We start from the raw sequence: 14,605 nt of genomic DNA, 5'->3' as shown, positions 1-14,605 counted from the left end.
GCGGTGCTGGGTTGGGTCTTTAGGTGGGATTTCTTCTTTGTTTTAGTTTTTAGTTTTTCTCCTCTCTTCTTCTCTTCACCACAGCCTATGATCCGATCAGTAGTAGCCTACATTGCTGTTTGACATCATCCTGTAAAAACTGTATTTACCCTATGAGATCATCACATCAACATCACTGATGCCATCCTGGACTATGCATACACACTACTGTGCCATGTTCTCACAACCTCCAGCGGCCGTGGCTTCCCGCTGTTTCAATTTCAATCTGCTTGTACCTTATGTTGCCTATTTTACCTCAGGGTCTTCGACAAAGGTTAAACAACAACAATAATAATAATACAACCTTCTTTCATTCTGTCTATCTCTCTCTCCCTCTCCCCCTCTTTCTGTATAAAAACGATCTCCAAAATGTCCTATAAGTGTATGCGCACTGTCATGCAAAATGATGAAACCTAAAGTGTTCCACTGAATGAATACACAAACTAATCACATTGTTTTCAGAGATAGTTTGAAATGATATCAATGGAGACCGTTTTGAGAGCTGTATGGACACGGACAATAAAAAGTGACTTTATTGTTTTTATTTTTGAAACCATCCATCAGGCTCATTGGTTAAAATGCATTATTTCTTGGTCAGGGTGTCTTAAATATCTGAACTGATCTGCTTTGCTGGGATTTTAATAAGTGTGAAATAACATTTATATCAAATTCAGTTTTTTGGGAGGGATATGTGAAATGTGTGTTGTGGTACAAGAATACAAGTTGGAAATCTAAACCCTCAAATCATTTAGATTTGGGAAGTGTTGCTGTGTGGTCATAATGACGACAATTATATTTCATTATCCCTGCATACATCAAACACTTAATGCAATGCAGCTTTTATTGCTCAGATTGTGTGAGTCCGTGGGGCCATGCTGTGAACTAAGTCAAACTTCACATGCACATCAGAGAGAGAGAGGGGGAGGGAGAGAGATGCAAAAGAAAATTGGGTCTTTGTTCAAAGTCATAGATGTTTTGTGTTTTTACTGTATTCTCTACTAGTTCAACGTCCTATTACTGGCATATAGTTGTTGTTCTCATGCACAACACAGACATTTTTTGTTTCACATACACTTACTAGAAGCCAAGGCCGTTATGGCCTGCACAAATGTTCTGCAGTTATCTGTCGAGTGTGCACTGAGCTGGGATAAGGGCTTTCCAGTACACTGCCCCCTCCATTTGGAACACCTTACAGATAGACTTTAAATGATTGCATGGTGCCCTCTACAGATATAAAAGCCTGTATATGGTGGCTTTTGCATGCTAAATGAACTATATTTTCCTGGGTATTCCAATCTGTGTTGTACATTGACTATCCAGATTCATTGTGCTGCAGATAGTGAGTTCAAATAGTGATAAGCCTAAGGCATAAGTAAAGCAGAAAATGATTAATCCATATTTCACAATTTCATAGTTTTGCAACAGGAAACAAGAACAGCCACATCATTTGAATTTTGTTTTTGTTTTATTGTAAATAGTCACGAGACCACAAACAATGTGTATATAAGAGTATATGACTGAGTATGTCTAACCAAGGAATAATGGGTACAGAGGTTGGATGGATGGATGGAAGATGTTTGGGGGCTGACATTGACTCTTCTCTGCTGTTTGAAGTCCTTAGTCCAAAACATTGTACACATTTATAAATACAACATTTTAGGATTCTTTGAGTGTGGACAGAGATGCACTAAATATATCACAGTGCACTCAAGTCTGCACTCAACACAATGTGTATGCAATTTGTGTTCATCGTGTGTGATATGTAAGAGGGGGTGCAAGAAGAAAATGTCTTGACTGCTTTCTCACAGTGGTTTGTTTTTATGCTTTGATAATGGCCACAACTTTTTGGACATGAGATTCTCTTACTGGATCAGGGACCAATTGCTGTACTCATATCCTCTTATACTCATTTCGCTTCTGACTTTTTTTACTCACCACACTGTTTGAGGACAGTGGAATTGCTTCCTTTTTTTTGTTGCAGAATTGTCCTGCAGGACAGCACATCTGTTCCTGGGTCACATCACATCTGCTCTCAAAAACCATCACCTACTCTCTAGACCACAACATATACATTACAACTCAAACTATTCCCTTATCACCTGCAAAGCTCTCCATATGTAGGGCTGTCTTGTACCTCACTGACCCACTCCTCTAATGCCAACCTCCTGTCCCCCTGTAGGACTAAGCACTGGATCTGTCATTTATCAGCAGTGACACATCAGCATGGCAGGCTGGTGATTATACTGAATATTGACTATATATATTTCAAATACTGAAGAAATACTGTACTGTAGTGTAGAGTTGTGTCATGTGTTGTGTGATCACATGATTTCTAGGCTTTTTTATGCAGAATAATTAGAGGAAATCTTACTTAAGTTAAGTATTCTAATCTAACTTTTAAGTATTTGTAGCTACTGGAAATCCACAAGCCCGGGGCTTGCTGTACACAAGAAACTTGCAAAAACATTATTGAAGAAGACTATTTGTCATTGCATTTTCACACGATGAAATCTGTTCTATGGATTCACCGATCCCTTAGGAGCAGTGGGCTGATTGGCCTGTCCAGTCCTCGATGTTTTGAGCCAACAGAAAATACATATGCTTGCTTGTCAGCTTGTGTGTGTCTGAGCAAACTTTGGTGATATATACTGTATTTCTCTACTGAATGAACACCAGGCTTCATTGTCTACATTTCTTTTTCTTCGTCATGTAATGAACCTTAAACCATCTTAGAAAGCCCCATGTGTTCATTATTCAATCAACTCATCGACTTACATCCAACCAGAAGTTTACTGATGGAATTATGCGTGCCCTTCAAAACAAATCTGCTGGGTATTGTGTCCAAACGTTTTACACAAAACGTCAGGTATAATGAGCAGCAGTTCATGCAGGTAGTTAGGGGAGCAGTCCAGGTAAGTATTTAGATGTGGTGATTTTGCATGGGGGACAGCTTGGCAGTGGGGATGGTTAGGGATGAGGTAATGGCAGGGTGGGAGGATATAGGAGATATTCATACTACACAAAGCACTTTGAATTCACCATGAGTGAGTGAGCTCACAGGCGCGTTGATAGCATCAGGCAGACAATATGATAATTTGAGGGTTTCTTCTTCTTCTTCTTCTTTTTCTTCTTCTGCTTCTTCTTCTTAAAATGAGTTAGTCATTTCAAAGGCTTTAATGGAAAGTACCATCAACTAGATTAGATTAGATTAGATTAGATTAGATTAGAATAGATTAGATTAGATTTTATTGTCATTGAGCAAAGTACAGGTACATAACCAATGAAATGCAGTTAGCATCCAACCAGAAGTGCAAAAATGTACTATAATATATACAGAATAAACTATATATACAACATCTAACATTCAATTCCTGCGTCAGAGAGAGCACAGGGGAACAAGAGCGGGAGAGCAAGAGAGGCTCATGTAATGATGTACTTGGGCAGTGACCGTATTTCTCCCGTTCTACTTTTGGAGATACTAGAAACCACAAGTAAGCCTGCATTCCTGTAGTGCATTGTTCTTGGGGGATAATACTGTACTATGAGCCCTTTAAGGTAAGATAGAGCCTGACTATTAAGAGCTTTGAAAGTAAGCAGAAGGATTTGAATTTTATTGGAAGCCACTGCAGCAAAGCTAAAATAGGATCAATATAATCCCTTTTCCTAGTTTTGGTGAAACAAAAAACCTCAAAATAGATTGTTTAATACGACACCCAGACCACACTCTTTACTCAATTATAAATCAGTATTTTTGATGTTATTACTCCAAAAATGAATTTATGGTGACATACACCCATATACATACAATAGACATACAATAGAAAATGACATACAATAGAAAAGTATTTACTGAACAATTATGCACTTCATGGCATATCATAAGCGTAAGATGAAATGTGATTTCAATGTAATTTTCAGAGAACACCATTTAGCCCACCTCTCCCCCTGGGGTTTTCAGGAAAAAGGGGAGACGTCAGGCAGGACCGGAAAATACGAAACTGAATACTGATACTGAAAAATGTTGAGTTATTATAAATATGTATATATATACATATATATATATATATATAGATGACTGTGACACAGACAGAGAGCATTGTAGGCTAGCCTCCTCATTCAGCCTGGGGTCATCATTGCCAAGAAGTCTGGAAAGGTCAGCTTTCTCCCCAGGTGATGTTCTTAGATGCAGCTGATGAGTACTGACTGATGTACAACTTTTTCACAACACCAAGTTCTGACTAAACCCATATTGCACAGGTGTCAAACTCAAGGCCGAATCCGGCGTGCCACGTAATTTTATGTGCCGAGAGCAAAATAAACGTCTATGCCACTTTTAAGCGTACACCGTCCATAAACTATATTTCCCACAACGCATGTCGATTTTGTGACCCGCAAAGTGACGGTATCCCGCCATTAAAATGCAGCGTTTCCACATCAGCATCAGATCAGCGGCAGATCAGCGTTTCACCAAGGTGATTATCTGAGGATAGACTCTAGGATACTTGAGTAAATGATCGTTTCGTGTAATCTCCGTCTGTGAACGGCTTCCTGTGCCTTACGATCTTCTCGAATCGAAGTTCTTGATCAATTTCCTTTCCCCAGCTTTCCACAGCAGTATCCAAATTGCTCTTTTACGTTCATTTCCAGCTTGGTACTTTTCAGTAAATGCTGCGTGTGTGTTCTGCAAATGTCTTTGAACATTTTGCCTTTTACTTCTGTTATTTATAATAATTTATCTTTAATTCATCTCCATATAGAAAGCACATTATTATTTGTTATAATTATTTCTCTCCTGTAACTGTCCAGCAGAGTTAAACTCTCTGTTCTTCTGAGACTTTTTTTGAAATTAGCCATGGATAGTGAGTGACTTCAGTTCAGTTCAGTTACTACACAGATGTGGAAATGTATGTACATTTAAAATAATTTCTAGATCTCGACAAGTTGTTTTATATATACTATATTGTTATTATTGTTAATTGTTGAAATTGCACTTGTTTTACTTAAGAAATTTCAGGTTGTTTATAATATGTTTTGAAAAAAGATAGTTAAATAAAAGTAAACGTTTGCAATATGAACCTTTCACCTCTTTTCACTAAAACAAAGGGACAACTTGGAGTAGTCCATTTATAGGATATTATGCTATGATATTACTAATCTGGCCGACTTGAGTTTAAATTGTGCTGAATCTGGCCCAGAACTAAAACTCCCCTGCCATAATGGATGGGGTCATCATGATACTGGAGAGGGGTCTTAGACCTTCGAGGTCTAAATTACAGCAGCAGAGGAGGAACGTGTCAGACCATCCTAACAGTCTGATCACACAACAAACAAAACATGGCCCTGCAAAGGTACTGTCAGATGTAGTAGATGTACGTATATACCTCAAAATCATAATACTAGCTTTACCGTTGCCTTTGTACACAGAGTGTGTCAGTGTATGACTGGGCCAAAAATAAGACACCCATATGTATTTGGCATGAAGTTATTGTTCTTAGTCTGTCTGCAATATCACATAAATGAGCAGTAGTGATGTCCATTCTTCCTGTGGGAATGCTGTGGTAGACTAATCATGATCATCATCTTTTGAGGCTGTTCAATTGTTCCACCTTTCCCATATTGGTTTCGGATCAAGTTTATATAAGTCACAAACTGAACACAATTTATTTGTAAGAAAATGTTTGAAGCTATTTTTGTTCTTTTCCCTCATTTTATTGTCTTGTCAAAAATAAAAAAAATTACATGTCACATTCCCAGTTAGACACAACCACAAAATAAAAGGCTAGCCAGCGAGTGTTGGCCGGCATCTGCCATATCATAGCAACCGAGTCAGCCCAATGACAGAAGGGCCCTATAAAGCAAGGGAGCATAGAAATGGATAAATGTGTTCTTTGCATATTGAAGCACTGCAGCCTTTCAAAAATAGACTCTAAATGAAATGAAGAAAATGGCAATTTGCTGTCACCTTAAAACTTGGATGAAAAGAATTTGTAATGTTTAACCAATTCAATAACAGGCAACTTTATTCGGTCAAAAATGGTCAAAGCGTGATACATCTTAATCATCAAATTTGAGTTTACATATCAGTTATATTTATCTGTATTATTCTTACTTTTTATGGTTTGATCTCTCAATATATAATGATTCACATTTTCCAGAAATGATAGGTGCATATGCCACATCCACTTGCCATCTTTGTTGTGTGTTTGTTGTGACATGATAGAGTTGCTTTCCTTTTAGTAGGGCAAACTGAATATTTTCCAGCTTATGTGCTTTTCTTTGGAAAAACAGGAGGTTTAATCTTTGACTCACATGTGAATATCCTATATGTAAAAACAATAAAATGAGTGGCTAAAACTGGGGCTCCCTATCATTTAAATTAAAAGTAATCTACTGTACATACCCACTCATAATAAATGGAAAAATATCTTCTTGCTAATTCAACGCATTTCTGACTGCCAGGAGGGTGCACTTCAGATAGAGTTGGTAACCAAAAACTAAGATAAAGAGAAGGGAGTGCAGCTGGAGCATAGAACAGCACACATTACACACCATAAAATAGAATGAAAATTGTTTGTAAAACTTGACTTCTAACATTTTCTGTGCAAAATGAAGGTAAGCTGTCTATTGCTTGGTAAATGTTAGAAGTACCACAATGTCATCATAGCCACCTTCACAAATACGTGCCTGATGCTGTGTGATAGTCCCCTTGTTGAGAGAGGTCATATCAGACTTACAGCTTAGAGTGAGAAAGGCATTTTCATAAGAATATACAAACATAAGGCAGTGAACAATGAACACTACGTTTAATGTGGTAGGATTTATGTTTTCTATGCAGGGAGTTACAGCCAGCTTGTTATTGGAGAAAAACTCATCAGTAATTGTATCCTTCCAGTCTTTCAAAAGAAGCCCCTGCGGTTCATGTATCATTGCTTCTTTGCTGAGAGAAAGACTATTACTATCAGCAAAAAATCCTGATGACAGGAGAAGTCGTCTGGGTCGTAGCTAGTTTCTCTTCCAGAAAAAAAAAGAGGCCATTATGGCACAGTTGAGTTCATTTCATTATTTTCCATATCAGACCATGCAAAAGGGGTGATTTAGTTTAGTCCAGTATCCATGTTGGCCCTCTTGAGGGATCTGTTATAGTTGGACCGGTCCGGCCGTGCCCTTTGGTGAGGGATCAGTGGGGTCCTCCGTTGTAGGACTTGCCATACATGTTAAAATCTGTCTCTACCAAGTGGGTGGAGATGGGCTGTTTGTACAAAGGGTTGGAGGCCTGGAAAGGAGGGTGAAAGAGACAATGAAGAGAAAAAAATTAATCATGTTGTGGCTACAACAGCAAAGTTGGGCTGTTTCCATCCAAATGCAGCTCGAATGTAAAAAAAAAAAAACTACACAAAAATATCATTAATAATTATAATATTATATAATACTGTCACAGTAAGGGCAAATGGCACCATGCAAACATGCTTCCTCATTCAAAAAGATCTGTTACCAGCATCTGTTAATAGAGTTACAGTATGTCCTTATTTGCATGTTGGAGGGGTGATGTTTTTAAAGTGTGTTAGTTCTCAATAAATTTGATGTAGGTACTCTCTCAGTTGATTGGTCAGTTTATTGAAATAGTATACTTTGATCTGGTCTTGAATATGGCAAAACAGCCTCTCTTTCAGGCACAAACCTTGGTGCGTCACAGGTACTGTACCGCTCCTGTGCTCACAGAGTGTTCTGATGGCCAGTTTATAACACACCTGTGCCGGGTTATGGTTTACTTCTTCATCCAGCTTTTGTTAGTTAGTTTGTCAGGGCTGTCACATACACTGACAAACTTAATAATAATAATACTCTCTCAGTGTGTGTGTGGGATGAAAACCACAGGTTAACTCAGAAAAATGTTATTATACTGAATAAACAAAGAGGCCATGCTGTATCTCCTCAAGGAAGAAGGGATTATAGTACGCTGGTATTCCTGCTGGTAGTCCCAACATTCAACAAGAATGGTATTTTCCTGTTGACCTTGTTGTTATGTCGACTCTTAATCTGTCTGGCCGTGAGATAGAGAGGTGCTGCTGGAATGGACAAGTACTGATGGACATACTTTGTCATATGAGGAGGGGCATTTTTCTCTATAAGTATCTATGTAGTAGCTATCGAAGATCAGCCGACTCAGACTGCATTTGATGACTGTATCAATGTAACTGACTGGGTTCCTTGCTGCAGCAAGAATAAAGCTGTCTTCAACCAAGTGGCCTGGCAAGTCTGAAATAATTTCCCTGACAACTTGGTCCTTTGAACCAGATTCCAACATCTTTCCCACCATCCAGGACTGGAGCTGAATCTGTGCACAGGGGAGTCTAGGGACTCCTGAAACAAAGCCCCCCAACTTGAATTGTTGAATTTTAGTGAGGCCAGAAAAAAAACACCACTGGATGGTGGAGAGTGGCGGAATCCTGAAGGCAACTCGTGGGAAAAAGACCAGGACTGACGGCTATTGGGTGAGAACAGTTTCCATTGTTTGTCTGTGTATATAAAAAAAAAAGAGAAACAAAGAAAGAAAAGAAAACCGAAGAAGAGCACTCCGCCGAGATCTGGTATATCAGTGAGGTATGAGTGGAGGCAAATTTAAAGGTTTGTGGGAAGAAGGGCACTCCGCCGAGATCTGTTGAATCAGTGAGGTGTGAGTGGTGGCTAACCTAAAGTTCATAGTCTGTGTAAGAAGACTACCGAAAATAAACCACTCCGTCTGGACGTCAAGAACACAGAGCTCAAGGAACTTCTGAAAAATGCTGAATTATCTAAAGAAACCTGCAGTGCTGTGGATTTGTATGATTCATGTTTCACGTTTGTCTGTCAATTACAGGCAATATGTTTTAAAACTGTGTGAGGAATTTTATCATTGCTGTTAAGAAATATGGATGGCACTCTAGGAGAAGGAGCTTCGGTGTACTTTGTGACAGTGTACGTTGTGAATGATGGTACAGATGGCCAGAGAGGACGAGGACGTGGCCAAGGGGGAGGTGGATGCCGAGGTAGAGGTGGAAGAGACGGTCGCCAAGGGCGGGACCGCACAGGAGATGAATGCTGTTTCTGTGGGAAGAAAGGACATTGGGCACGAGATTGCAGGCACCGCAGGGACAGACAGGGTAGGAGACAGAATTCTCCCCTACATGATCAGCATGCTGAGGGGATGCGACTAGGGAAAGAGAGAGGGGAGAGAAAAGAGGAAGTAAGAACTTTCACCCCTACATGATCAGCATGCTGAGGGGATGCGACTAGGGAAAGAGAGAGGGGAGAGAAAAGAGGAAGTAAGAACTGAGGTTGAGAAAGCACACATAGGAAAAGATCAAGCAAAACCTGAAGCAACCTTAGTAGTGGGAGGACAAAGGGTTTAATTTCTATGTGACTCTGGTGCATCAAGAACTGTAATCGATTCTGACGATGTAGGTCATGTTTAACCTTCGGGAGGTGGGATCTTTTAAAAAAAAAAGAAAAAGAAAAAAAAGCAGCAAATGGTCTGGTACATAGGGGAGATGTATCAGAAGAAATAGAAATAATGGATCCAGAAACAGAGGCGAGAGCTAAAACACAAGTGATTTCAAGGTTTGCCCTTGTAACATTTTGGGCAGAGATCTGATGCAAATATTGGGCATAGCAACTGTGCCAACGGAGGATGGCATGAGGGCACAACACATGACAACTATTATGGTCATAGAGGGGATAGGCCCAGCACATTATTGATACAGCTTTGACCTGTCCACAACAGGACCTGGGTCTGTAACCACTGATTTAATGAAAAAACCTAAACAAAGGGTGCCACCTCAAGCACAATTGACAAAACCAGAAGATTTGCATTGCACTGTGTATTTCTAATATACATCAGGACCAGATTTAGGCTATGAAAACTATTTTTTTCAATTTCGACAAACAGCACTCACACACACCTGATGCGAAACAGACAGGTGGTTGGATGTTGGAAAACTTGTAACGGGGGGGACTGCAGAACTGATACTGTAGCTATGTTGACATTCTAATGCGGAGCAAGGGCATCAGGTAAGCAGAGAGAAATTACCGCGGTGGAAGCCCACAGTAAAATATTTAGGCTATAATCTAACATTTAGATGAAAACTGAAAAACTGCTTTTTTACAAGCAGCTATTTTAGTGATGTGACTTCCAGAAATCTGCAGAGAAACTTTTCTCAAATGATTTTATTGCTGTGCCTTTGATTTTTTGCTGTCTACCACCAAATATATGAGGGTTCAAAATCAGGCAGACAGGCATTGTAAAAGGAGAGTAGCTGATTGATTTAGGTTTTTATTTTTCAAATTTATACCTAAAATGTATTTATGAATTAAGTTTTATACAGTGGATGTACATATTTCAACAAAGCCCCAAATCAAAACCCCAAACGAAGAAACAGATGATGTCATTCCTCAACATGACTTATTTCTGCCGCAGCTGGGTCCCCACCTATGTGGAAGTAAGAGGGCCCTCACAGTGCTTATTTATAACACACCCATGCACACCTAATAGTACTTTCTTAATTATCATGTATTTTGGTTGTTTTATTGTTATTATTTTGTTTTGCAATAGTACTTTTCTATCCCCCGACGTGACAGACACGCAACTTTGCTTCAATGGACACTGACACTGATGTTTGCACTGTATCATAATGTAATATTGGTTTACTTTTTGCAATACATTTTCCAATGGGGTCAAGTGGCTTTGTGGAAAAGCAGGGGTGCCTGTGACGGTTGATGTACTCCAGTCCAATCTCTCTTTTCAGATTCAGATTTGAGAATGAAATAATGTGAAAATAAGCCCCCAAAAATTAGAGATGCAATTGAAAAAAACTAAAGCAAAAACTGATGCAGGTAGCATCTGCATCTACGTTCAGGTATCAATGATCAACCCACTGAGACTCCACGTGTATAAAAGTCCTTTCAAATTCCTTCTTGGTTTTAAGAGCAGAGGTCTGTCATTTCCAGCTATGATCAAAGTTCTGTTCACAAAAGTTGTTGCATTCACTTCATTCACTCTTTGTTTTGGCAACATTGTTTGGAAATGTGGGTTTTTATTTCTTATGATTTCCATTTTAACAACCAATATAAACAAATTAGATTTGTTTTATTTTGGAAATTCCGCATTCGTTTTTCTATGCAGCTCTATTGAGCCATGGGCTGAGCCATGTCTCAACAGGGGGAATGGTATGGTAAACGCAAATATTATTGTTATCAATTATATCAAAAATATTCACAGCATATGGCTTTACAAAAGTGCATAACATGGGCAAAACACAATGCACAAGGAAACACAAGACCACACTTTTCAATATGGTTCCTGTGTTCTATGGTGTTTGTTGAAGATCCTCTTGAGTTTCTGAGATTCTCCAGACACATATGGAATGCCATGTTTTTGCACATTTTCTTCTTCTCCTTTTCACTCACAGTGCTGGTGTTCCCTCAAGTTCTCGTGGATGTTTTCAGAAAGGACCAGTTGGGTATCCACAAGCTGTAAGAGCATTCTTCAGATATTTGTGTGTGAGAATAAACCTAGTTGTCACTTAGGGCTGTCAAGTTCACACTGTGACACCACAGTGTTTATTGCTTTTCATTGCTTATTTTTGGGCTTTGTGGTTTAGTCGAGACATATTTTGGTGCGTAGGAGCAATATGCTCATGCTATATTTACACAGGCCAAAATTAAGAAATCAATCAGCTTTAGGGTAACTTTCTTGCCAATTTGTGACTGTCCATCAAGGTGGTGACTGAAGACTGAATGCAGGTATACACATACCTAGGTTTCTACTTGGACAACAAACTGGACTGGACAAAGAACACTGAGGCAGTGTAGAAGAAGGGCCAGAGCCGACTCTACTTCCTGAGGAGGCTCCGGTCCTTCAAAGTATGCAGCACTATGCTGAGGATGTTCTACCAGTCTGTGGTAACCTTTGCTGTTGTGCTGGGGCAGCAGGGTGAGGTCAGCACACACCAACAGGATCAAAAAGATTGTAAGAGGGCTGGTTCCATCCTGGGGGGGGAACTGGATTCGTTGGCGCAGGTGTCAGAGAGGAGGATGCTGCGCAATCTGCGTAGCATCATTGACAATGACTCTCACTCTCTCCACCAGGTGCTGGCCTCATACAGTTTAGGACTCATTTCTCTCAGATGTACCTGAACGCAACAGGAAATCCTTTCATCCTATGGACTCTCCAAAAAATTTACCCCGGGTCGGGGATGAACAGTAGGGACATAGGGACTTGAGGTCTATAACCCCATTTCACACCCCCCTATCATTTCACAATCGCTTTTACAACATCTCGCACAACACATAGCTGTATATCATATATACCTCACGTGTATGTTGTAAAAGTTGTATAAATTGTAAATACTCTTACATGACCAGCCAGTTGCCTATTTCTGCAGTACTATATTGGAAAGCACTAAATACAAATTTGTTATAAATTTATCCCACACATTTTGAGCAGATTCTTACCATCTCGTATCGGGCACGTGAACGTGCGCTCTGGAAGCGTGCAAATTCTTGCCGATCATGTATGGTGATAACTAGCTTCCATGCAGCCAGCAGTACAACACCAACCAACAGGATACTGCCCACTACTGCCAAAAGTACCATCAGGGGGTCGGGCCCTCCAACACACTCTGGGGAGAGGAGATGGAATGTTAGACATGCTGGAATCTGATCCTCATCTTAAAAACAAAGGTAGCATTTCTACCTGATGTTGTACCAGGCTTATCTACGGTACTTGACCCACAGACTGAAGCAACAAGTTCTTTGAAAGTTAGTTGGTGATTAATTGTGACACCCTATTTCCAAGCAGCCTTTGTTCAACATCTCTGTAAGTAGTTTGATTTGCCTCATTGCCACCAAAGAATCTGCTAAAATTAGATAAAAAGTTATACAGATTTCACACAAAGGCACACGACATGAATCCACCAGTAAAATTTGTCTTTCAGCAATGATGACATTAAGCATAGGAAAATCACATTTCATGATGTTCAAGTTTCGAACCTTGCTGATAAATGCATAATGGAAGTTTGGTTTATGAAAAAGGCATAAATGGAGCTGGAGATTCCATGTTGCACTGACCTGGTTCTTTCAGAGCTGTGAGGACAGACTGTCCACTGGCATGCTCAGAGTATGTGAACTTCATGACACAATCATTGTCAGTCTTATACACACAAAGAACTGCGCTGGGCTCGTCCGTTTCTTGAAAGGAAAACAGGAAAAGACAGAAGATAAACAAACACAATGTGGTATAGAAAGTAATTTTGTTAGGTATAAGACTGTTAGGGCCCTTTAACCTTGTTCTTAATCATGTTATAAAAGAAAAAAAAAAATGTAAAAACATAAATTATATAATAGGACAAACCTGCTACCATGTTAAAGTCCCCTTCATTGACCACAATGACCTGCTGAAGCATAACAGAATTCCCCATGACCTTTGAATGTTGTGTGTTTGTGATATAAATTCCCCCACTGGACAACAATCTAACAAGATTGTATTACTTGATTTTCATCCAGATGAAAATATTATTTTTTTAAACCTACAAAACATACTGTACATACAAGCTGTGTTTTTTTTTATCATTATCATTGTCCATCAATACTAATATAAAGCATGTAGACAGATTCAGGAAGACAAAGATAGAACCATTGAGAAGATGGAAAAACACAGAAGTAAGCTCATCTTAAGAAAAAGTTTAAGAAAAACATTGTCTACCGATAAAATAATTCCATGACTGAGGCCTTTTCAATCAGTCTTCACCAAAGAAGTCAGGCTACCCTGGTCCAATCCTCCCTGTGTTTATCTCCCACCAGCTCCTCCACTATTTCATGCACAAGCTATCAGGAAAGTACATATGGAGTCCATTAAATGCAGTCACATGGCTGAACTAGCAGGGAATGCTATGAGACACCTCTGATCTGGACCAAGGCCATGCTGGGTCAAAAAGAAATAATCTTAAAATCTGCTCACAACAATCAGTCCTGTTATGCCAGGTTGTAGGAGACATAAAGGGTGAAGAAAATAAAAACTCAAACACAGTGGAATCCAGTCTGTGATCTTAGACTTCAATCTTCAGGTCCCTTGCTTTGATGTGGCACATGTGAGCTACATGAGCAGACAGAGTTAGTTAGCTTAGTGGGTGGAGTACACCACCTAGAGGGCAGGAGTGAAGAGGCCTCCTCACAGGATTTTAGACTTAAATAATGCCTTTTATCTGGGCGGTCATCGTCAAATCCTGCGTGCACTTGGAGCCGAATGCTACGGTGTCACGTAACCAAACTTGACAGCAGCATCATTTGTTGGACTGACAGCTGAACGGTTAATAATCGTTTTGTGACAAAAGGGGGCGGAATGTTTGTGAATTTGATTGGATAGAAATTTGAACAGCTTTACCAAGTGACGTTGTGTTGTCAAATGTACGTATTCTTTGAACCTTAGGCAAGCTACTCAGAACCGGGTTCGGAGCCACCGGTAGCTCGCGAGCGACGTGTTGGCGACCCTTGATTTAAAACATAATAATACCAGGTACATTTTGAAAGTACT

At 39.7% G+C, this 14,605-nt stretch overlaps 1 protein-coding gene across 2 annotated transcripts in view; it reads right to left on the bottom strand.

Annotated features, from left to right (window-relative positions):
* Positions 1–5,732: 5,732 nt before the first annotated feature.
* Positions 5,733–14,605, bottom strand: part of itgb5 (integrin, beta 5) — a 75,025-nt gene continuing 66,152 nt past the window's right edge. The window contains exons 14-16 of one of the 2 annotated variants that reach the window (XM_076156787.1): positions 13,144–13,263; positions 12,529–12,695; positions 5,733–7,312 (exon numbers count right to left, since the gene is read on the bottom strand). In XM_076156787.1, the coding sequence (XP_076012902.1) occupies positions 7,217–7,312; positions 12,529–12,695; positions 13,144–13,263 (383 nt within the window). In that variant the 3' untranslated portion in view covers positions 5,733–7,216. Of the gene's footprint in view, positions 7,313–9,986; positions 12,207–12,528; positions 12,696–13,143; positions 13,264–14,605 lie in introns of those variants that run through there. The other variant, XM_076156795.1, reaches the window with a different exon arrangement.

This window comes from Genypterus blacodes, unplaced genomic scaffold (genome assembly GCF_046128005.1).
Source record: "Genypterus blacodes isolate CSIRO-AG114 ecotype Tasmania unplaced genomic scaffold, CSIRO-AGI_Gbla_v1 ptg000008l_1, whole genome shotgun sequence".
NCBI lineage: Eukaryota > Metazoa > Chordata > Actinopteri > Ophidiiformes > Ophidiidae > Genypterus > Genypterus blacodes.
The sequence above is the reverse complement of the archived record's forward strand: the minus strand, read 5'-3'. Positions and strand labels throughout refer to the sequence as shown.